Consider the following 22,639-nt stretch of genomic DNA (forward strand, 5'->3'; position numbering starts at 1 on the left):
GGTCGTGACTTTTCACTGCAAACAGACATTTTACCATGTATGGGAATCACATTGCATACACTTACATTGTCAGGATGAAGCTTTCAAAAATAGTCGGAAAGCAGGGCTCCACCCAGGACCAGCTGTGGGCAGCGGTCACACTCCTCTTGGTTATGGCACCTGACTAACCGCCCAAATCTAGATTCTTAAACTTTGGGTCACAACCTCATGTGGTACTGTGTCACTCATGGGTGTGTGTGTGTTATGAACAATTTGGCAACAGTAAAAGGTTTCTGAACATACAGTGACCAAAAATTAATTCTAAATCAAAAGCATAATGAATCCAGGTGATGCTGCTGGGTTGACTGTGAACATACAACATGCTCCCTTTGCTCTGATCATCCCATCCCACCCTACAGTGCCCACTAATGTGGCTCACATAGGAGGCTTGTGTTCTGAACTGCAGGGTCTTTGCTGTACATACAGTCTCTGTTCTTACAGAACATGTGGTTAAATTATGGGAAACAGACTCATTGTTCTCCTGCTATCGTTCTTTAGCATGTGAGTACTAAAATGTATTTTTTAAATACATTTTTAACTATCATATTTTTAATGTGTATGAGTGTTTTGCCTGCGTGTATGTCTGTATACTGTGTGTGTGCCTGGTGTCTTCAGAGCCAGAAGAGGGTTTGGATTCCCTGGAACTGGAGTGATACATGGGTGTGAGCCACCATGTGGGTGCTGGGAATGGAACCAGGGTCCTCTGGAAGAGCAGCCAGTGCTCTTACCTGCTGAGCCATCCCTCTGGTGCCCCAAATAGGGTATCTTTAGGTTGGATTGTGTTAGACTAGCGTTTGGGACCAGTGAGATGGGTTAGCACAGAGACTCTAATAAACTGAGGGCTGACCCCCAGTAGCTGTCTTCTGTTACATGTACACGGCACACATGTACCAGCACACATGCTGTAATAATAATAATGAATAAAATACAATTTGTAAATAAAAAAGAAACCGCTTTTGGGGTTGCTGATTAATTTCATTAAAACATTATTAATGCCAGGCAGTGGTGGCACACATCTTTAATCCCAGCACCGGAGACAGAGGCAGAGGCAGAGGCTGGTGGATCTGAGTTCAAAGCCAGCCTGGTCTACACAGTGATTTGTAGGATAGCCAGGGCTACACAGAGAAACCCTGTCTCAAATAAACAAAACAACAACAACAACATCATTGACTATGTGGCTAGAGAGGCGGCCCAGCAATGAAGAGTGTGTACTGCTGTTGCAGCCGACTGAGGTTCGGTTCTCAGCAGCCACATTGAGCAGTAGCTCACAACCATCTGTAACTCCACTTCCAGGAAACCCATTGCCCCCTTCCGGCTCTGCATGCACGGTACACACGTGCAGAAACCCACGCTCAGATATACACATATTTTTTAAAATAAAAATAAAATATTTACTATAAAACTATTAATTGAATTTTGGGTTGTGATTAGGACAGAATTTCCAACAATTCCTGAAATATATACTTCTGCCACTTTGTACCACATGTTTATGTGAAGTGGCATTCTCAGCTTTGACAATTACAGAATCAAAATATCAATCAATTTTAAAAAATACTGAAGCATTCTATCCTACAGTATCAGATATTCAGCCAAGATTGAATTCTTTATATGAAAATAAATAAGCACCTCTGTCTCATTTGGATGAAAATTTGCTCTCATCTTTAGTAAATGGTAAAAATATTTGTACACCAAAGAACTGTTTTAAAATGAATTTCTTGTGATTATCAGTTGTTTGATTTATATACATACATATATACACACACACACATATACATACACATATATTATATGTTTGTATATACTATATACCTAGACTTGCATAAAAATTCCTTGGGTGAAAGCCAGCCAGACATCACAGGAGGCCAAGGCCCTTGCTGCACAAGCCTGATAACCTGATTTTGGTCCTCAGATTCCATGTAAAGGGAGGAGAGAACTGACTCCACTCAGTTTTCCTTTGTTCTTCAGATACACTCTGGGGACGGGCGGTGGTGGCGCACGCCTTTAATCCCAGCACTTGGGAGGCAGAGCCAGGCGGATCTCTGTGAGTTCGAGGCCAGCCTGGGCTACCAAGTGAGTTCCAGGAAAGGCACAAAGCTACACAGAGAAACCCTGTCTTGAAAAAAAAAAAACAAAAAAAACAACAGATACACTCTGTCTGTGGATACCCCACTACCAGATGCACACATGTCATGGACATACATATAATAATAAAGAATTAAGCTAGTTTAAATGTGTTCTCAGGTGAAAGAGAGTTACAAGTAGACAAAGTTTAAGAAGCCCTGAACTAGCAGGGCATGGTGGTGAACATGTCTAGTCCCAGCACGCAGGTGAAAACAGGTGGATCACCATGAGTTTGAAGCCAGCTTGCACAAGCATCACCAGCCTCTCTGTTTCGGGAGTTTGAACACCACAGTTACGGTGCTTCTCCATATTTTTTCAGCCTCAGCCCTCGAAGGGACATGACGCGTTCTCAGTGGTGACTGCTTTCTGCTGTAATGCTGCTCAGATGTAGGGTGGACGTGAAGCTTGGCACGTCCTTCTGACCTTGTCACCAACCCCAGGAATCTACCGTACTTTTTTACTAGCTCAGGACCTTGTATGTATGTGGTAGATGCTTAAGAAGCATTTGCTAAAGGACTGATTTGAAAACTGACTCATAATGACACAGTGCATTCCAAAGAACACAAGGAAAACTTGGCTCTCTCTGGGTAGGTATTGATCACTTGGAAGTATCCAGTCTTTGTCCTCCAAGAAGTGTATTTGGCTTCTTTATTGCTGAACACTCTTTGCTGAATTCTCTCTCTGGAACACTCTGCAACATAGTTTTCTTAGTTCAGTCTGGGTCAGTATTGTACACCTGCTCATTGCTAACACAGTAACCCCATTTGTCTTTTGGATGTAGGGAGTTGGCTGTGTAAGTGACGAGAGCTCATGGACTGTAAGTTGCAAAAGAGTGCTCAGAGAACAGAGTCATGGTGTGGCCGGGACAAGAAGGTTTCCCAGAGGACGGAGGTGAAGATGGACTCTCTGAGAGCTTCCAGCTTCTGCAGATGGATGTGGGGTACGAGCACCAAGAGGAAGAGGCCCGCCCTGCAAACAGTGGGACATGGTGCTCGGTATGTGCTGTGAGCTTGCGTGATGAATGTCCCAGAGACCTCCGTTCTAAGGGTCAGTCAGGACGTGAAAGGAGTTGAGAATGAATTGTATGTGTTCTAAGTGTTAAATTCATTCCCTGCTAGTTTGATTAAGGTATCATTTTCATTTGAGTCTTACATAAAAATTTAAAGGAAACGTTGATATGCCTCTAAAAGGGTCAGGGTCTCCAAACTCCATTCTTTAGATTCTGTCCCAAGTGGATTTTCTATAACCTGGAAAAGTCACTATTGTGATGGTGCAGTGGGGGTGATGTTCTCTCTAATTATAACCTAGGTAGAGGGATTATTCAGTGAGAACTGTTGCCTTGCATGGCCCTGAGTCAGATACCAAGCAATGCATACAATAATAATAATTCGCACTGTGTACAGTGAATATTCATCAGTGAAAATAAAATAGCGAAGGAATCATAGTGATAAATTAAACACAAGCCAGTAGGACTGTTTTTAAGACAGACATCCTTTTTCCTCTCTAACTATATGTAAATGCAGAAAAGTGACTCTGATGTCCATTTTCCTTTCTGATTCTTATGGAGTCTCAAACGATTTTGTTTTCTGGATAATGGAAGAAAAATGTGCAGAGAAAACAGAGACACTGGGAAAGGATAGTCTCTTCAAAGAAGAGCAAAAGGAAGCAGGAAAAAGAAAGAAGAAAAGTCAAACGTGCAGAACACGCAGGTAACGATAACTGTGAGTGCATAATTTATAATTTATAGCATAACTGTTATATTATAAGAGATAATAATATAAAACAAAAACTATCGCACTGGAGTTGGACAAGACAAACAGAAGGAAAGGAGCCCAAGAGAAGGCACAAGAGTCAGAGACCTACTCAGGAATCCCATAAAAACACTAAACTGGAAGATATGTACTCAGAGGAACTGGTACAAGTCCGTACAGGCCCTGTGCATGCTGCCTCAGCCTCTGTGATTTCATATGAGCTATGATCATGCTGAGCTACAGGGCCTTGTTTTCTTAGTGTCCTCCATTCCCTCTGGCTCTTTCCTCTTCCTGCCTCCTCTTCCCCTGAGACCCCCAGTCTTTAGGGGAGAGATTTAATCAGAGATATCCTACTTAGGGCTAATTATTGCAACATCTCTTACTCTGCATTATGTCTGGCTGCAGGTCTCTATATTTGTTCCCATCTGCTGCAGGAAGAAGCTTCTCTGATGATGGCTGAGCAAGACACTGATCTATGAGTATAGCAAAATATCATTAGGAATCATTTTATTGCTATGTATTTTTTGTTTTTGTTTTTGGGTTTTGTTTTTGTTTTTTGGTTGTGTTTTTTTGTTTGTTTGTTTGTTTGTTTTAGGCGAATAGTATTTGGTTTTACCCTAGGTCCCTGCGCTATCTAGTCTCTGGTTCTTGGCCACCCAAGCAGTGTTGATATAGGTTCAATCTCATGGAATGGGCCTGAAGTCAGGTATTGATTGGTTACTCCCACAAGCTTTGTGCCACTATTGCCCTAGTATATTTTGCAGTCAGGACAGCATTGTAGATCAAAGGGTTTGTGACTGGCTCGGTGTTTACATTTCTCTTTTGGGAGCGTACAGAGTGCCTTCCTATACTAGAGATGCTGGAATGTAGGGTGAAGGCTCCATATAGGCACCAGCTCACTTCTCCATGTTCACTGAGCTGTGGAGGTGTTGTCTTCAGCAATGGGGACTTGCTGTCACTTTGTGGAGAGCAACCTATAGTTTTGGCAACATCCTGGTATAGCAAGCTTTCTTATCGCACTATCTTTGGCCCACCAGCCCACAAATAATGAACCACAGACTCATTATTAATTATGAAAGCTTGGCCTTTAGCTTAGGCTTGTCTCAACTAGCTCTTATAACTTAAACGAGCCCATTTATATTAATCTACATTCTGTCACTTCGTGTTACCTCTCTTCCATCTTACACCTCCTGTTTTCTCTCTGTCTTGTTGGTGACTCTGCTTTCTTCTTTCCAGAGTTTTCTCTCTGGACACAAGTCCTGCCTGTGCCTAGCTATTGGCTGTCCAGCTTTTTATTATACCAATCACAGCAACACATCTTCATACAGTGTACAAATAATCTACAACAGCCTAGGTTGTTTGGGGATGCCCATGGGGCCTTTGGCCAACCACTCAGTTAGATGTAACCTAATCCCAGTACTGGAAGAATCATTTGGTAACAAGAGATGACCAGTTGGGACTCTGTCTCCCCATTATTAGATCACCTTCATATATGGATATATTTTAGGAAAGTGTCTACTGTGTTAGGTTCCATACTACCCCTCAAGTGGCCCTTCATTTTGGCTCTCTCCATTATTCCCCCTTTCGTGCCCCTCTCTCCTTCCTCTCCCCATTTGATCCCCCTGTTCCAGTCCCTCCATAGCTATCTATTCTATTTCCCTTTCCTAGGGAGACCTGTCTCCCTCTAGTCCCTTACTCTATACCCAACCTCTGTGGCTCTATGGATTAGAGCTTGGTTGTCATTGACTTAACAGCTAACATCCACACATAAGCAATAGAACATATTTTTCTTTCTGGGTCTCGAATACTTTACCCAGGATGATTTTTTTTCTAGTTCCATCATTTACCTGCAACTTTCATGATATCAATTTTTTTAACTACTAAGTAATACTCCATTGGGTAAATGTTCCACAATTTTTTTATCCGTTCGTCTGTTGAGGGATGTCTAGGTTGTTTTCTCCGGCTATTATGAATAGAGCAGCAATGAACATGGTTAAGCAAGTGTCTCTGTGGAAGCATAAAGCATCCTTTGGGTGTATGCTCAAGTGGTATAGCTGGGTCTTGGTGTATATTGATTTTCATACTCCTGAGGAACCACCACACTGATTTCCATAGTGACCGCACACGTTTATACTCCACCAGCAGTGGAGGAGTGTCCCTTTAAGCCACACCCTCGCCTGCATGAGCTGTCGCTTGTTTTATTTATTTATGTTAGCCATTCTGATGGTGTAAGGTGAAATCTCCAAGTAGTTTTGATTTGCATCTCTCTGATGGCTAAGGTTGTTGAACATTTCTTTGTTTCTCATTTGAGTTTCCTCTTTTGAGAATTCTGTTTAGATCTGTATCCCATTTTTTAATTGGGTTATTTGGCTTCTTGATACATGGTTTTTTGAATTCTTTATATACTTTGGATATTAGCTCTGTATTAGATGTGTAATTGGTAATAATCTTTTCCCATTCTGTAGCTGCTGCAGTATCTGAATGACGCTGTCCTTTGTCATGCAGAAGCTTCTGGTTTGATGAGGTCCCATTTATTAATTGTTGATCGTAGCACCTGTACTATCCCACTCTTAATCCTCTCTGGTATTTCTGTCGCAGGCACCTGCCCCCAGCACAGCAAACGCTTTTTGAAAGCCTTAACCAAAGAGAGACTTTTGGAAGCCAAACACTCAGGACCAAGACTGTGTGTTGACTTGAGCATGACCCACCAGATGTCAAAGAAGGTAGAATACTCAGAGCCTGAGGGAGGCATGGAAGGGAGCAGCCTTTGTGAAGTGGGTGACCGTCGCCAGCTTCTGTGGCTCTCTTCTAACCTAGAAGTGTCTGGCTTTCGACTCTAGGCCGCGAGTCCCACACTGGCTGCTGGGAAGGGGTGTGTGTTTATTTTGCAGTTTCTCTGCTCTTTGGAGACTTGATGTTTTCAGTCCAGATGGACCCTTGCCGGTTCAGTTCTCCAGACACTAAATCTCTGTCCTTCTGCTTGGAAGAGAAATACTAGCCTGGCAGCATGTTGTGGGGAGGGTTCCTGGTGGGCAGTCTTCTTGGAGTGTTGACATTTAGTTATTTCTCAGTATTTCCTTTAGCAAGGGAGTGGCTTACCTGTGGGGTTCTGGAGATGGCTGAGCACATGCACATGATTCTGGACAGATGAGATTGACAGCAATCTATTAGTCTTCTGGGCTCACAGCCTAGGGAAGAGGATGTGACAAGCCACACAAAGCCACACAGGGTTATGCTTGGGAAGAGAAAGCAATGGGCTGGCTTTGTAGTGCCAAGGATGAGCTGTCCCCTGGGTCCCACAGGACAATATGGTTGGTTTGTTCGGACGATCTCATGGGCTGCCGGGGCCAAATAGCGGTAAACAGGAACTGTGCCTCGTTCACTTGATGAAGAAGGCTTTTTAGCTCGGGCACTTGTTTCATCTGGAAAGGCAGAGCGGCAGGTGAGCTTGAATTTGGCTTTTGAGGTCATCTCAGTTGTGCCGGAAGTCAAACCAGCACATGATCCTGGGCCTTACACCATAGTGAATCTTATTTCAGACATCACCGTTATGTGTACTAATGTTACGTGTTTCTCAGAGAAACTAGGACTGCATCTCTAAGGTTCTCAGTGGAACCTTCTCTTAGTTCTAACTGTAGCCTTCTGAAAAGTGAACAAGGAGGCAGGATGTGGCGGTGCAGGCCTTTAATCCCAGCACTGTGGAGGCAGAGGCAGCAGCCATAAACAAGCATTCAAAAAGTGAACAAGGCAATCTCCCTTTATATTAACTGGGAGAGCAGATTAAATCAAACCCAAAGCTTGTATGCCTTTTATTCAGTATCGCACAAATCAAGCTAAATTATGAAACAACTTTCTAGGATTAGGGAGGGAAATTAAAACTTCCAACACTTTGGCATCTCTTAAAGTTAGGGTGATGGTTCCAAATGTACCATGAAAGTGTTGCTACTCTAACCCTTTTTAATAATTTAAATATTGAACATCACATAATAAAAAACTTTACCAAATGTACCATGAAAGTATTGCTACTCTAACCCTTTTTAATAATTTAGTTATTGAACATCACATAATAAAAAACTTTACCAAATGTACCCTGAAAGTGTTGCTACTCTAATCCTTTTTAATAATTTAAATATTGAACATCACATAATAAAAAACTTTACCAAATGTACCATGAAAGTGTTGCTACTCTAACCTTTTTTAATAATTTTATATTGAACATCACATAATAAAAAAAACTTTAGATAAAAGCAGAAGAAATCTTTCCAAATATCATTAAATACCCGGCAGCAGAGTCAGCAGGAGGAACTCTCAGTTTTTGCACTCACGAGTGTTTCCGGACTAGTGTCGTTACCTTAACCTTGTTCTGTATGTGTGACATCGTGGAGTATGACACGTCTCCGTGTGCTGGTCCTGGGCAGAGGGCCAGGCTCGCTGATGAGTCTTGTGGGAGAGCGCTCAGGAGTTAGTGCTGTGGGACTCCAGCCGGGAGGCTGGCAGAGCTGTCCTTGTGCTCTCTGCTCAGCTGTCCTCATCGCTCTACAGGAATTGAGCAGGCTGGCGGGACAGATTCGAAGGTTGTATGGTTCAAACAAAAAAGCCAGCAGGCCCTTTTGGATCTGCCTCACTGGATTCTCAACTGACAGTCCCCTCTATGAAGAGTGTTTGAGGATGAATGATGGATTTTCTGCATACTTGGTAAGAATCCTTTGACATGTTACTGAATTATCTAAAAGTGCTCCTGTCCTAATGGGAAGGTTTTGCTTCTTCGTTCTTGAATGGGCAGCTTGCTCTACCTGTGACTTCCACATCCCCACATTTAACGGCATTTTTACTGTGTTTATTTAATCTTGCATTTAGTGTGTGTATATGTGTAAGCCATGGCATGAATGTAGAGGTCAGAGGACAATGAGAGTTGGTTCTCCCTTCCCACCATGTGGGTCCTGGGACAGGACTCAAGGCAGGCTTGGTGGCTGTTGTCTTTTTACACACACACCCCCCAGCTGTCTCACCCCAGCTTAACCAGAATCTTAAAAAATATTTGGAAAAAAAATTGCATCTGTAGTGAACACACAGATACTTTTTTCTTGCCATTTATTCCCTCTGTAATACAATATAACCAGGTGTGGTGGCTCATGCTTGTAATCCCAGCACTTTAGAGGCTGAGGCAGGAGACTGTCAAGTTTGAGACTGGCCTGAACCACCTACTGAGTCCTAGGCCATTGTGAAACGCCATCTCCAAAGTTTCCAAGGGAAAACTAAAAGTACAGCATAAGAACTATTTAAGCCAGGCGGATCTTTGTGAGTTCGAGGCAGCTTGGGCTACCAAGTGAGTTCCAGGAAAAGGCGCAAAGCTATACAGAGAAACCTGTCTTGAAAAAAAAAAAAAAAAAAAAAAAAAAAAAAAGAACTATGTGTCCTGGGCATTAAGACAGTCTGAGATGATGTAAAGTCTTCAGGAGCATGTAACTTCATGTAAACACTGGCTTTTTATATAAGAAACTTGAGCATGCTTAGATTTTGGTGTCTATGGGACCATCTTAGAACCAATCCCCATGGTGCTGAGGACAAGTGCAATGTCTGTATATAAATGATATTTTCACTGTTGTACTCTAAAAAGTTTCAGAATCCTGCACTAGTTGTATTACATTTTTTCTCATTCTTGCTCCGTATTGGCAAGCTGATATTCCCAGTATCTAGGGCTGTGTTTTATAACCTATCTAGTTCATGCTAACCCATATCCTCCAGTCATGGAGAGGTAGGAAACATGGCTGTTAGAGGAAGAGAAATGCCATTTTTGGAAGCAGTGTAGCTTTATGATGTCTTGGGAAGAACTACAGGACTTTCCATCCCTTGCTGAGGTTCTCATAAAGGTAGCAGCAGATATGCAAGTGAGAATCCGAATCCGTCTCAAGGATTGGCTCTAAAGATGCCCCTCTGTGCTGCTGTGTAGCTGGGACTGTTATTGCAGCCTTCCCTGGGGAAGTCACGGAGGCCATGGGTGTGAGATGTGCCATGTGGCACTACACGGCTACTGCCTCCTTTACTGCTTCACCGGTCTCTCTTGTGTAATCAGAGGCTTTTCTGTCCTGGCCCACTCCACAGCTGCTTCCAAGTAATCACTCCAAGGCTTATAGTAACTATAAATGTTTGGCCGATAGCTTGAGCTTGTTACTAGCTAGCTCTTACATTTAAATTAACACATTTCTAATAATCTATTTATTGCCACGTGGTCCATGGCCTACCCGTTCTCTGGCATCTTCTTCCTTGGGTGGCTGGCTGGCATCTCTCTGACTCCGCCCTTCTTCATCTCCCTGTATCTCTGTTTGGCTTTCCTGCCCAGCCTTATTCTGCCTGGCTATAGGCCAAAACAGCTTTATTATCAACCAGTGAGAGAGACACATATTCACAGCATGCAGAAGGACATCCCACAGCGCTTGTGTCCTGTGTTCCTGCGTCTGAGGTGATTTCCCATGCGTCAGTCTCACCTCTTTCCAGAAACTGGGCTCTAGTGTTCCTTCCACCAGAGCCATCCCTAGTGTGGTACAGCCTGCCTCACCTGAGTGCTGGTGTGTGCCCCGTGTCCCTCTGGGAGCCCCGGCCACTCTCTGTCTCATTTCTGTGGTTTAATGTCTGTGCTGTTTGTTTGTTTAACCAAGCACTTTGCATGAGCCCTCAGACCTGCAGCTCCCAGGACAGCAGAGCTGGGCCGGACAGACACTAGGTGTCAGGTAACCGGTGGGAGTTGTGCGCTGAGCTGTTTGGATGCCATCCCACTGGTGTGCTAACCTCTGCATTTCCAGCTAGATGTAACAGAAGAAGACTGCTTTAGTTTATTTCCTCTGGAGACCCTTGTGTACCTGACTCCCGACTCAGAACAGGGTGAGTGCCTTTTCCTTGTGGGTTCGTGTCCTACTTTGTTCCTCCACTTTGGTTCATTATTTCCTGTGGCACATTTGTTGTTACTCCATGCAAGAGAGTGTTGGGGGAGGAGAAGTTGGGGGATGAACTGACCTCTCTTGGGGGCAGGTAGCCAATGCTGCAGAGACTAGTTCCGTCTTCATTTGGACTCTGAATGCTGCCTGGCAGTCCAGCTTCCTGACCAGCTTGGGGCCAGGGTTTATGTCACTGTTTTATATAGATATGGTTTATAAATGTATATAAACTACGACACACACACACACACACACACACACACACACACACAGAATATCCTCCGTTTCACATAATTTTCACACTGACTAGTATTAGGTGGTCATGGTGCTGCCATATTATCTCACATTTCTCTGTAGTTTGGTTTTGTTTCCTCTCTAACATGGTGTTGCTTTCAGCACATCACATGCATTTTTCAGATCTCCTGCAGGCGGCCTGCTTTGTCTTCCGAGGATTAGCTTTTCATTGTGTTGTATTAGTTGTATTAATAAATTAATAAATTTAATCTCAGTGGCCTTCATTTTTCCACTAGCCCTTGAAGACATTGATCAAAACACGGTTTACATCATTGGTGGACTTGTAGATGAAAGCATTCAGAAGGTAAGCGTACATCTTAGCCCATTTGTAGGAGAGGCATTTGTCCCGTCATTATCTTACCCAGAAGGCCTAGCAGTTGCGTGGGAACAAGAAGAGCTTGTTGTTCCTAAGGTGCCTCTCCCACCTGAAGGTCCCTCTTCTCATCAGCCGGCTGTGTCAGCAGGTTTAGCAGACAGGAGCAGAATCAGAAGTCAGAGTAGACACACTGGATGATTTAGACAGCCATTTGCTGCTTCCTGCCTCTTCTGCCAGGATGATTCTGATCTTGACTCAGCATTTTTTTCTTCACTTTCTTCTCTGTGAGATTAGTCGGCTTCTTCTAGACTAACTTTCTTGCTGATGTGAGTCTTATTCCCACAGTCCTCAAATCAGTAGGACTGTCCAGGCTTCTTTAGTTTTTCATTTTATATATATGAATGTTTTGCTCACATGTATGTCTGTGCCCCATGTGCATGCCTGGTCAGAAGAGGGCATCAGATCCCCTGGAACAAGAGTTATAGATCATTGTTAGCTGCCTGTAGGTACTGGGAATCCAACCCAGGTCCTCCATAAGAACAACAAGTGCGCTAACCGCTGAGCCATCTCTCCAGCCCCTATTAGAATAATTAAGCTGTTACTGGAGTTTTAATTTTTGTTTCTGTTATTAAAATATTATTGTTTTTTTGCTTATATTCACTACTTCACATACACTGCGTAGTTTTTAAGTTGAATAATGATATAATAGTTTACATTTGCAAAAAGGAACATAGAGAGAAATAAGTGTCCTTCCCTCAGCCCTCAAGGCTCCATGGTTCACTTTTCTTAGGTGTATTTGTTGTCTATTTTACATGTGTTTATCATGTATGTAGAAGTATTTTGTGTAAGACACACCAATATGAAGTACATTAGTTTTAAAACTAAGTGTTCTGCCGGGCATGGTGACACACGCACACCTCTAATCCCAGCACTTGGGAGGCAGAGGCAGGCGGATCTCTGTGAGTTCGAGGCCAGCCTGGTCTACAGCGTGAGATCCAGGACAGCCAGGGCTACATAGAGAAACCCTGTCTCAAACAAAACAAAACAAAACCCCTAAATGTTCCATAGTGTCGTAATAATGATTGAAAACGGGCAGGGGTCTCGTACAGAAGAAGCCTGCATGTAGGAATTAGAAAGTCATTGTTTGGTGTTCCTAGTGTAGTCGCTGATTCAGGCAGCAGGTTAAGTGAGGCCGGTACCAGCTATCTCAGAGGGTGCCCTGGCAGGGTACCAAGGCAAAATGTACCATTACAGTGAAGCCACTGGTTATCATCAGTCCAAATCTGATGAGACTGAGTATCACTAGGAGTGACATCCTATGTCTCCTGGTGTAATACTCTTCCCTGTCTAATATTCTTGCTCAAAATTTGAAAAATTAAAATTCAGTCATGAGGAAACAAGATCTAGGATGGGACATTCTGCAAGATGATGGAACTTTCCAAAAAGCCACTGTAATAGATACTGAAACAAACAGGGGCTATTTTAAAGGAATGTAAGAAAACAAAGCATCATTAAATACAGTGACATGTCTGTGGCCCCATCTACCTGGGAGTCTGTGGCAGGAGAATCACTTGAGCCCTTCTTAGAAACAAAACCTGTCAAGTGTACTATGGACGCCTTGACTGGATTAGAGATTATGGGAAAGCTTTTGAAGAGACACTGGGGAGACTTTAGAACTGGTTGTATGTTAGTAATCTTACAGGATTTTCAGAAATGAAAACAAGGTGCTGTCAAAGGGGAAGTCCACTGTTCTCCAGGACTTCCCAGACAGATTTGATAACATTAGCTGGTGAGTGTAGATGACAGGAATCTCATTCATTCATTAACAAGAAAGGAATGAATTCAGTGATTCTTTTAGATTTCCTAGACTTGAGATATTTTAAAATAAATAGTTGGGAGTGAGAAAGAGCTTTACTGCAGAGGCAGGGTCACTGCTTACTGTCCGTCCTCCTTGTCACGGTCTCCTGAGACAGGCAGATGACCACTCGGAGGTGTAAAGAAGAGAGTGCTGTTCAGATGCGCAGTTTGAATACATTGTTCTCTTTCTGCCGGCTAAAAGTAGCAGTGTGTAGAAATTCTCAAAATTGGCAGTGCCTATTACAATGAGTATCTTCACATGTACTTTTATAAGAAGAACATTTGATTTACAGAAGGTGACATTTCAAAAAGCTCGAGACTGCTCTGTGAAGACAGCCCGCTTGCCGATCCAGGAGTACATGGTCAGGCGTCAGAATGAGAAAAACTACCATTCAGAAGTGCTGGCCATCAACCAAGGTACTGCTCACGGGGCCCAGCCCAACAGGCTTCCTTCCTGGCCGTTTACTAGTCCTTTCTCGTGGGCGGCACTGTTTTCTCTTTTCTCAGACCTGCTTTGAGTGCACTGCCCCCGTGATCCAGTCTCCTGTGACCCATATATCTAGACGCTCCTTCATGTACTTGCTGGCAGGCATTTCTCATTTCCTTTGTTCCTGGGTGACAGTACCCATTTGTCTAGAGTGCCGGCCCTGCCGTCTGCTTTGATTGGCCGGCATCTTCGCTCTACAGGCTTCAGTTCAGGAGCGTCTCAGCTGCCTTTCCCCCACTGCGGCCCGTCAGGCCCTTGTCTGTGTGGCCATGGTGCCGCAGTCCTCTGTGGCAGTGTTCCTAGTCACAGGCCTCTCCTCAGTGTAGTTGAGTCCTTGTAGGCAGGGCCATGTCCTTTCTTCTCTTCCCATGACCTACCACCACATAATCGGAGGACACCCTCTTCCGAGTTAGTCCTTCACTAGTCTTTTCTCCTCAATGGTCACCACCTTGTTTACCTCCACAGTGTTTGATATCCTGTCCACTTACTTTGAGACTCACAGCTGGCCTGAAGCATTGAAGAAAGGAGTTTCTCCGGGAAAAGGCTACATTCTTCGGAATGCAATGGAATGATGGGCAGTCCAAGATTCCAGCTGTAGTGCTAAAGGACCAAAGGTGTCTTGACAAAGGACAGGGCCAAGGGTGGCAGTGGCACTTGCCCTTACATGCTACTGTTGATCTTTGAACGCCTTTAATGGCAAGGACATTTTAGGCTTTGTGTCACCTATAATGCCTGGCTCTCTGGAAATACCCTGATAAAACAGAATATTGTTTAAAAAAAAAAGTTTATGTATTAAGGAATTGTCAAAGTACATGGCATTTTGGCCGGGCGTTGGTGGCGCACGCCTTTAATCCCAGCACTCGGGAGGCAGAGCCAGGCGGATCTCTGTGAGTTCGAGGCAGCCTGGCTACAAATGAGCTCCAGAAAGCACAAAGCTGCAAGAGAAACCCTGTCTCGAAAAAAAAAAAAAAAAAAAAAAAAAAAAAGTACATGGCATTTTGGATCTAATCCATATTTTGTACATTTATCTACTTGTGAAAGTCTACTTTTGGAGCTGTTTGTCAAATTCTCACAGAACTTCATAAATTACTTTCCTCTCACCTGTGAATGTGCCGGTTTTTCACCAGCTCAGGCAGATGCTGCATATAAGCTTTACTGTCTTAGCCTAACCTGGCCTGGCCTACTTTAAGCCTTTAGAGCACATGGTTCTTTCCTGTGGCTCTCTCTTCCTCTCGTTCTGATTATGGTCATGGAGGGTTCCTCTCTTCTAGTCTATATATAAAGTTTTGTGTATCCTTCTGAACCTCATACAAACCAAGTGCTTTGTACACATATGTACCCAGATCTAATCAAAAAGGAAGTTATTATTGATAAATCCAGCATAAAGCAGCAGGAAAGAATGCTGCATTCAGACACACAAGCACACTAGTCTACCATCTGTTACAGACAGAAGTCTTCTCATGTTCAGAGATAGCTGTTACTTCTCCCATTTGGGGTTAACTTGAAGGGTAAGCTGCTAGCAAATTCAGATGTTTTCTGTATCTCAAAAGAACCAAAGGTTACCTCTCAGCCTACTTCCTTCTCCTTTCCCATTGAATCCCTTGGGAACTATCCCTTGATAAATTCTATGTTCTTATTAAAAAATAGGCTAGGCCTCAGAAAACCCCTTAAGGATTTCAGCATACTGGATGGTTCTCATACTGGATAGGACTTGGCCACGTAGGCTTCAGGGGTGCATAACTCACTTTCAGAGACCTGTGAACCCAGAACCACTGAACTTTCATCACTTGGCAGTGTACATTTGTATCTCTGGAGGCTTTAACGTAACATAAATATCACAGAATTTCCTCTCCGAGTCAAGTCCAAACCCCTCCTCTTTATCCAAAACCTGAGCACGTAGTTCTGTTTACGATTATGGGAACTGATGTTAGCTAAATAACATTTGGCCAGACTAGGATCAGAAATTCTCATCATACTGTTAAGAAAAAAAAAAACCAAAAACATAACAGTATCTTGTATTATGAGGTGAAATACTTGTAATTGTTGAGTTTTTGTAGGAGTTATGGAAGAAATGTATCCTGGTTTTGAAGTAGATAGAGTATGTTAAGTTACAATATCCTGTCACTTCAATTTGAAAAACATCAGTACACAGTGGTTAAGCCTTAGACCATGTTACACTCGGCTTCAGTATCTCTATGAGGATTAGTGTCTTCTGCAGTGACCAGGTATGAGCTAATGGCGTAAAAACACTTGGAACTTTTCAACAAGATAAGTGTGTATGAGCTGTTATATACTCGTTCCACTGGCTTATGGGATTACAGGTAGGTTTTCCCTCTGGCAAACAAGTTTTACTACTATAACAAAGAATTTTAATGTTGAGTTACAGCTCATTATAGCAGCTGTATTATAGGAGAAGTAAGGGAGGTAACTTCAAACAATACTATATTTACATTATTACTATATTATACTATATTACTATATTATATTACTATATTATACCATACAAATTTCTTATATAAAAAAGTTACAATTTTCTTATCCATGTATGAGTAAAGACCAGTAATTCTTATAAAAATATTTTATTGGATTCTAGAAAGACAATATGTATCTTCTGAAGATCTGATACAAAGAGGTTCATCTGAAAAAAAGATTTCCCCAAGAAACTCACTCTTGACTAAAAGAGCCATTAAAGAGATGTTCGTGTCAACTTTCTGCCAATCTGGCAAAGATCTGTTTTCTTTGATCTGTTGTCATGTGTTCACAAGCTTCTAAGACATTCGCCAAAATCAAAGTCTGCTGAATGGTTTTTGCCTTGACCCATATTCTTCCATTCATTCCAAACACAATCTCCAACGGATAGAGTTTTCCCAGTTCCTGCACAATTTCACAATCTGGAGCTAAAAGCCTTGTAGGAAAAACAAAAGCAAGTTTAATAAAGCAGTAGGGTATGTTGTGGCTCTCCTAGGGAGAGTCCTTTTCTGGGTAGTTCTCTGTGGTTATTCAAAGCCCTCTCAGCATCGTTCCCAAAACAAGCACATGATGCCATCTGCTGCCCCCTGTCCTGTACCACCCTCCCCAGCCCTTTTTTATCTGAATTGAGGTCTAGCTAGATCACTTAAACTAGTCTCAGATTTGGAGGTTTGAAAACTATCCTGCCTTCCCATGTAGCTGGGGCTACAGGAATGTGCCACTGTGCCCAACTCAATGCCCCTTCCAAGAACCTTCTACTTTTCAGGCATACCAGAGTTTACAATCGTGTCACCAATGTTACATAACACATAAATGTATAAAGTCTCTTCTCCTGAACACCTTAATTCTAAGACTTGAGGATCATAGCTTATTATTACTTTTGTTTGTTTTTGGTTTTTCAAGACAGTGTTTCTTGGTGTAGCCTTAGTTGTCCTGGAACTCACTTTGTAGACCAGGCAGGCTGGCCTCAAATTCAGAGATCCACCTGTCTCCTGGGATGGGATTAAGTGCTGAAATGAAAGGTGTGCAACACCACTGCCTGGCTTCTTCTTATTACTGTAACCTACAGTGCCAACAGAATATTTTAAATGTACTTTCCTGTCCATTTTAGTTCCTCCCCGGTATTAAATTCAGAGTATTATCTATGAAACCAAGGTTGCTGCTCAGTCAATAACATGCTTCTTATATGTCTCAAACTTAGTTTCCACATGTGAAGGACAAATAGCAAGGAGAAACCTAGGAAGGTAGCTCTGAACTTTAGTGGCTTTAGAAGTACAGCCCTGTAATATGGCACAGACTGGGTAGGTGATTGTCTAAATACCCTAACACAATCTGCCCCATGGGAATTGTAAAATCTTCCAGGACAGTGTCAGGGACCATCTCTACATGGCTCTCAAGCTTAATGAGCACATCACCCTGCCTACATTTGATATTACAAACACTTGGCAATTCTATACAAATGCAAACCGCATCCCTATTCAAGTATCTTAGAAGTAAGGAAAGACCGGTTTTCACATATGGTATATGTTAGTTATAAAGAGCAGGAGGCCTTCTGAGAGAGAAGAAAGAACAGGACAGCATAAACTTGAAGTGTGACATATCAGAAAAGGCACTAGAAGGGCTGCAGAGATGGCTCGGTGGTTAAGAGCACTGACTTTTTCCAGAGGCAGCAGGTTCAATTTCCAGCACCCACATGGTGGCTCACTGTCACTACATCTGTCACTATAGCTCCAGGGGATCTGATGCCCTCTTCTGGCCTCCAGGGGCACCAGACATGTTCTAGGTACACATACACACATGCAGGCAAAACACCCAAGTGTGCACACACACGGGGCACTATACCAACACTCACACCATATAGCCAAATAGCATCTTAATGTAAATTAATATTAATTACATTACACCACTGCCTGGCATATAATATTAATAATGTAAATATTAATTTACATTAAGAGGGCAGAACCAAATTCATGAGTTTAAATATATATGCTAAAACATTTTAAAATACTTTGGTTTATGTTTATGCTGGTTTTGCCATGTATGTCTGTGGACCACATGTTCTCAGTGCCTGCTGAGGCCAGAAGTGGGCACTGGATCCCCTGGAACTAGTAGTGGTCAGCCTCCATGTAGTTGCTGGAAACTGAACCTGGATCATTGGGAAGAGTAGCTAGTGCTTTTAACCACTGAGTCTTCTCTCCAGCCTCCTAAAATACTAACTCTGAAGAAAACCAAGATATTGTAAATGAAGAATCCAAATCCTAAAGATTTATTTTTTCAACACAGGTATAATAATTATTAGGGGAGCTCCTACCCTTAACTGAGGAACTATGGACAGCAGCGGATGGCTTCTAGAGGAAGAGAACCAGTTTTCTCTAAGGATACACCTGATGGAAGGTGGACCACACTGCAGTGGATGCTCCCACACTTAGGAATGTATGGGCAGCACAGATTGGATTCAATGGCTTATTCATTTTTAAAAAGGGGCACACACAACTATAATAACAACAAGAATTTGAGCAGTGGTGGCACATATCTTTAATTCCAGCACTCAGGGGGCAGAGGTAGGTCAATCTCTGAGTTCAAGGCCAGCCTGGTCTACATAGTGAGTTCCAGGACAGCCAGAGCTACACAAAGAAACCCTGTCTCAAAAAACCAAAATAGAGGAAAAAAAAAAAGGGGGGGGGAGGCATACAAACTCAGACTTAGGGGGTAGGGTGGGGAGGGGAGGAAGGGAAGAAAGGGATCTGGGACAAGTTACAGGGAGGAATAGGGAGTGAGAATGAGCAACAAAATACACTGTATGAAATTCTCAAAGAATTAAATGTATTTTAAATATTTCATTAAAGTAGGGCAGTAAACAAGTATCATAACTTACTTTCTAATTAAGCCCAGAGTCACTTTGAAGAGCAGACCGTCCTGTCCAATCACACCCATTCCATTGGCCCGTCCACAGCTGTCAATACAGACCATTTCTGGTTCCATGTCTTTATTAGCAACCACACACTGGCCATAGATGAGATCTCCAACCTATAAGATTAAAATTAAAGTTCACTTCCCTTCATCCAGATATCCTGTAGGTGCTGCTGCTGGTTCTGTACTGTGGGCAAGAATGCCAGCAACCCACAGTTCTCAAGCTAAGGGACCGATGATACTACTTTGGAGTTGAGTTCACACACCATGATCCTCCGAGAGCCATTTCAAGGTCTAAGAACACCCTTTAAAACTGCACTGTCCAACTTATATGTGGTTTATTTCCATTTATATTTAGCCTTATGTCTAATTAAGATACATAAAATTCAGTTCCTCACTGCATCAGCTAATTTTCAGGTGCTCAATAACCACATGTAACTAGCGGGTGCTGTATCGGTCAGTGCAGATACAGAAACAAAAACTAACAATGGCAAAAAAAACTGGCATCACTGGAGAGTGCTCTATCAGTACTACTTAAAAAAATTATATATCTGACCAGAGAAGGAAAAACTCAAGACGTCCATATTCAAAAGAAAATGGGACAGTAGCAATTCACAGATGCTACTTCATGGAAGATTTGCTTTAAAAGACTACAAAACTGAACTTTAAAATGGTGAAGTGAGGAAACAATGAATTTGCTTTCTTCATTAAACATTAAAAAATACCCACTGTTAAGAGCTAGAGAGATGGCTCATGGGTTAAGAGTACTTGCTGCTCTTGCAGAGGACCCAGGTCGGGTTCCTAGCACTCTCCTAGCAACTCACCATCACTCATAACTCAAGTTTCAGGGGAGCTGACCTTCCTGTCTGATCTCCACAAGCAGCAGTCACTCAGTGGGCAGAGACACACATGGAGCCAAGGCACTCTCAACGTGCATACATTAAAAGTGATTTTTAAGTACCAATGTTTGGGGTGACTACAAAACCTAGAGGGAATCATAACACACGTCAGGCCTTTCAGGAGCATGGGGGTCTTGCACAGGGCAATGAGAATGAATAAACTCATGAACAAGTTCAAGAACAATTCCAGTGCTATGGTAAAGATACAGGAAAAGCGATGACGATGAATGACTTTACATAGGCATGCTTAGCCTGGACCTTAAAGGATGGATGTCTCCTAGGCTGAGGAGGAGACACTGTAATCCAGACCGAGAAGCATCACTAATAAAGACTCATGGGAAGGAAACAGTGCAGTGGTACTGTGAAGCTTAGGCATGCTTACATGACATATATTAGTGGAGGGAAGACCCCTGGGGCCCACCACCAGTGAAGTCTGTATGGTTTGAACAATCTTTTTTTTTTTCCCCGTTAAGAAAGGGAATACGGGGGCTGGAGAGATGGCTCAGTGGTTAAGAGCACAGGCTGCTCTTCCAGAGGTCCTGAGTTCAATTCCCAGCAACCACATGGTGGCTCACAACCTTCTATAGTGGGATCTGATGTCCTCTTCTGGCATAAAGTCGAAAAAGCACTCATATACATAAAATAAATCTTTTAAAAAATCCACACAGGGGCTGGAGAGATGGCTCAGAGGATAGAGCACTGTCTGCTCTTCCAGAAGTCCTGAGTTCAATTCCCAGCAATCACATGGTGGCTCACAACCATCTGTAATGAGATCTGGTGCCCTCTTCTGGCCTGCAGTCATACATGCTGTATACATAATAAATAAATAAATCTTAAAAAAAAAAATCCACACATAAAAGAAAAAAAAAAAAGAAAGGGAATATGTCACCATGAGGATGTCAACAGATGGAAGCAGGAGTGTTAATGAGACTGCTGCCCAGTTCTGTCAAAAGGGAGCAAATGCTTGACCATGTGGAGACAAAGGGATCAGCATGTAAAAAATGAGAGATGAAACAAAACCAAGTGAGAGTTGAATGAAAAGTAGCATAGATGCCATCAAATTTCTGGCTCATGCATCCCCAAGAGGGTTACAGCCAAACTAACCAGAAAGCCCAACCAGAAATCCTGCAGTAATGAGATATCACTCCTCTGTCAGCTCCAAGGATTTAGAGCCAAGATGAACATAGAGCTGACAGTGCCAGTGTCCCTTAGACGAGGGCCGTTTTCCTTGTGAGGTGGATATGGACACGACGGGACATAGCAAGGGAACAGCAGACAACCCTTCAACCTGAGAGAACACCCAAGCACATAGATAGCACTGGTTCTGGAGCTGCAGCACCTAAGGAACGCTTCTTAACCACCCTGGAGAACTGGAAAGATAGCTTGTGCTTTGGAGACAGTTCTGTAGCTCTGTGGACAGTTAAATTTCTGGGGAGTGGCTATTTTTTCTTACTGTAGAAACCAAAGGCTCCCATCATTACCTGCACATTTGGTCTGTTTCTTTTAGTTGCTCCTTCAAAAGCCAGGTAAGACAAAGAAGCCGGCTCACTCCCTCCAACATCAACTTTGAATATATCTCCAGACTTAGCGATCACTATGCCAATCACATGGTCTCCTTTCACTGGTACATACTACAAAACAGAATGAAAGAACAACCATAAACGACACGAATACTACTATAAAATTCAAGGTTACTCAGGGTGAGTCTCAACCAATCCTCCCAATTCATACTCCTCGGGTAGCTGGAAATTCAAAACCGGCTGGCACCAGTCTGGACAACTTTGTAGCCTCTAATCCGGAGTTAACCTGGGTCAGGTTTCATACTTCAGCATCTTTTACACATCCGGTGGCACAAGAATCCTTACAGTCAAGGAAGCCCATCCATTAGACACTTCTTATGTGAAAGTTCTTACTTATTCTACGAGAAATTTAACTCCCTGTGGTTTAGACTCATTGCACTTGGAACTCCAAAGGGCAGGCCTGCAGCTTCCTACTCTTTAGCCTTTTTCTCCTTTCGCCCTTCTCAGGATGTGGTTCCTCTAAAGAAGATGCAGAGAGGGACCTAAGAGGCGACCGCAGTTCAAGGCTCGCCTTAACCTCTCCTCCCACTTGCAGGGAGTCTTCCCAGCACTGGGATGCTACTTCCGCTGCGGCACCGCCTCTCCGACGTCCGCTCACCCGCTTCTGTTGCGAGTCCACCCAGTAAATGCCACCGCCGCCGCCTCCGGGCTCCTTATGACGCAGGCGGCCACACTTGGTGACCAGCAGGCGATCCCCGCAGCGTCGCAAGCCCGGGCCACACACTACGCGCAGCCGCGGGCGCGCCCCCGCATTCAGACGTAACGGCTGCTCCCCGGCGCCGCCGAGGCCGTCTGCGTCCTCGTGCTCCGGCAGCACCAGCTCCTCCCCGGGGAGAACCACCTGATTCAGCACGTGGTGCGCCACCCGCGCCCGGCAGCCGGCCACCGATGCCGCCGCAACCGACGGTACTTCGGCCATAGCGGGAGACATCGCAGCTTCCGCTGTCCTACTTCCGCTTCCGCATGCACTAGCCCGCCCACCAG

At 43.4% G+C, this 22,639-nt stretch overlaps 2 protein-coding genes across 4 annotated transcripts in view; one reads left to right on the plus strand and one right to left on the minus strand.

Moving 5' to 3' along the window:
- Trmt10b (tRNA methyltransferase 10B) overlaps window positions 1-14,411 on the plus strand; it is a 17,798-nt gene extending 3,387 nt beyond the window's left edge. Inside the window, exons 2-10 of one of the 3 annotated variants that reach the window (XM_037202580.1) lie at window positions 2,480-2,747; window positions 2,942-3,155; window positions 3,761-3,881; window positions 6,510-6,634; window positions 8,454-8,606; window positions 10,712-10,790; window positions 11,374-11,441; window positions 13,604-13,727; window positions 14,263-14,411. In XM_037202580.1, the coding sequence (XP_037058475.1) occupies window positions 3,012-3,155; window positions 3,761-3,881; window positions 6,510-6,634; window positions 8,454-8,606; window positions 10,712-10,790; window positions 11,374-11,441; window positions 13,604-13,727; window positions 14,263-14,369 (921 nt within the window). In that variant the 5' untranslated portion in view covers window positions 2,480-2,747; window positions 2,942-3,011 and the 3' untranslated portion in view covers window positions 14,370-14,411. Of the gene's footprint in view, window positions 1-2,479; window positions 2,748-2,941; window positions 3,156-3,760; window positions 3,882-6,509; window positions 6,635-8,453; window positions 8,607-10,711; window positions 10,791-11,373; window positions 11,442-13,603; window positions 13,728-14,262 lie in introns of those variants that run through there. The other 2 variants (XM_037202581.1, XM_037202582.1) reach the window with 2 other exon arrangements.
- Window positions 14,412-16,357: 1,946 nt separating this feature from the next.
- On the minus strand, window positions 16,358-22,616 carry Exosc3 (exosome component 3). The gene is made up of 4 exons (XM_028859514.2): window positions 22,254-22,616; window positions 21,557-21,706; window positions 19,142-19,293; window positions 16,358-16,702 (listed from the first exon to the last, which is right to left on the minus strand). Exons 1-4 carry the CDS (start codon window positions 22,584-22,586, stop codon window positions 16,501-16,503), a joined length of 837 nt encoding a protein of 278 aa, XP_028715347.1. The 5' UTR covers window positions 22,587-22,616; the 3' UTR covers window positions 16,358-16,500.
- Window positions 22,617-22,639: the final 23 nt, after the last annotated feature.

This window comes from Peromyscus leucopus, chromosome 2, assembly GCF_004664715.2.
Source record: "Peromyscus leucopus breed LL Stock chromosome 2, UCI_PerLeu_2.1, whole genome shotgun sequence".
In the NCBI taxonomy this organism is placed as follows: Eukaryota; Metazoa; Chordata; class Mammalia; order Rodentia; family Cricetidae; genus Peromyscus; species Peromyscus leucopus.

What these genes read in the sequence shown, in the direction of transcription:
- Exosc3 (XM_028859514.2), bottom strand. Translation starts at nt 22,586, where the DNA reads ATGTCTCCCGCTATGGCCGAAGTACCGTCGGTTGCGGCGGCATCGGTG. An exon ending in GAAACAGACCAAATGTGCAG is followed by an intron (nt 19,294 to 21,556) that starts GTAATGATGGGA and finishes TTAATCTTATAG; the next exon opens with GTTGGAGATCTCATCTATGG. An exon ending in ACTCTGGGCTTAATTAGAAA is followed by an intron (nt 16,703 to 19,141) that starts GTAAGTTATGAT and finishes TTTTCCTACAAG; the next exon opens with GCTTTTAGCTCCAGATTGTG.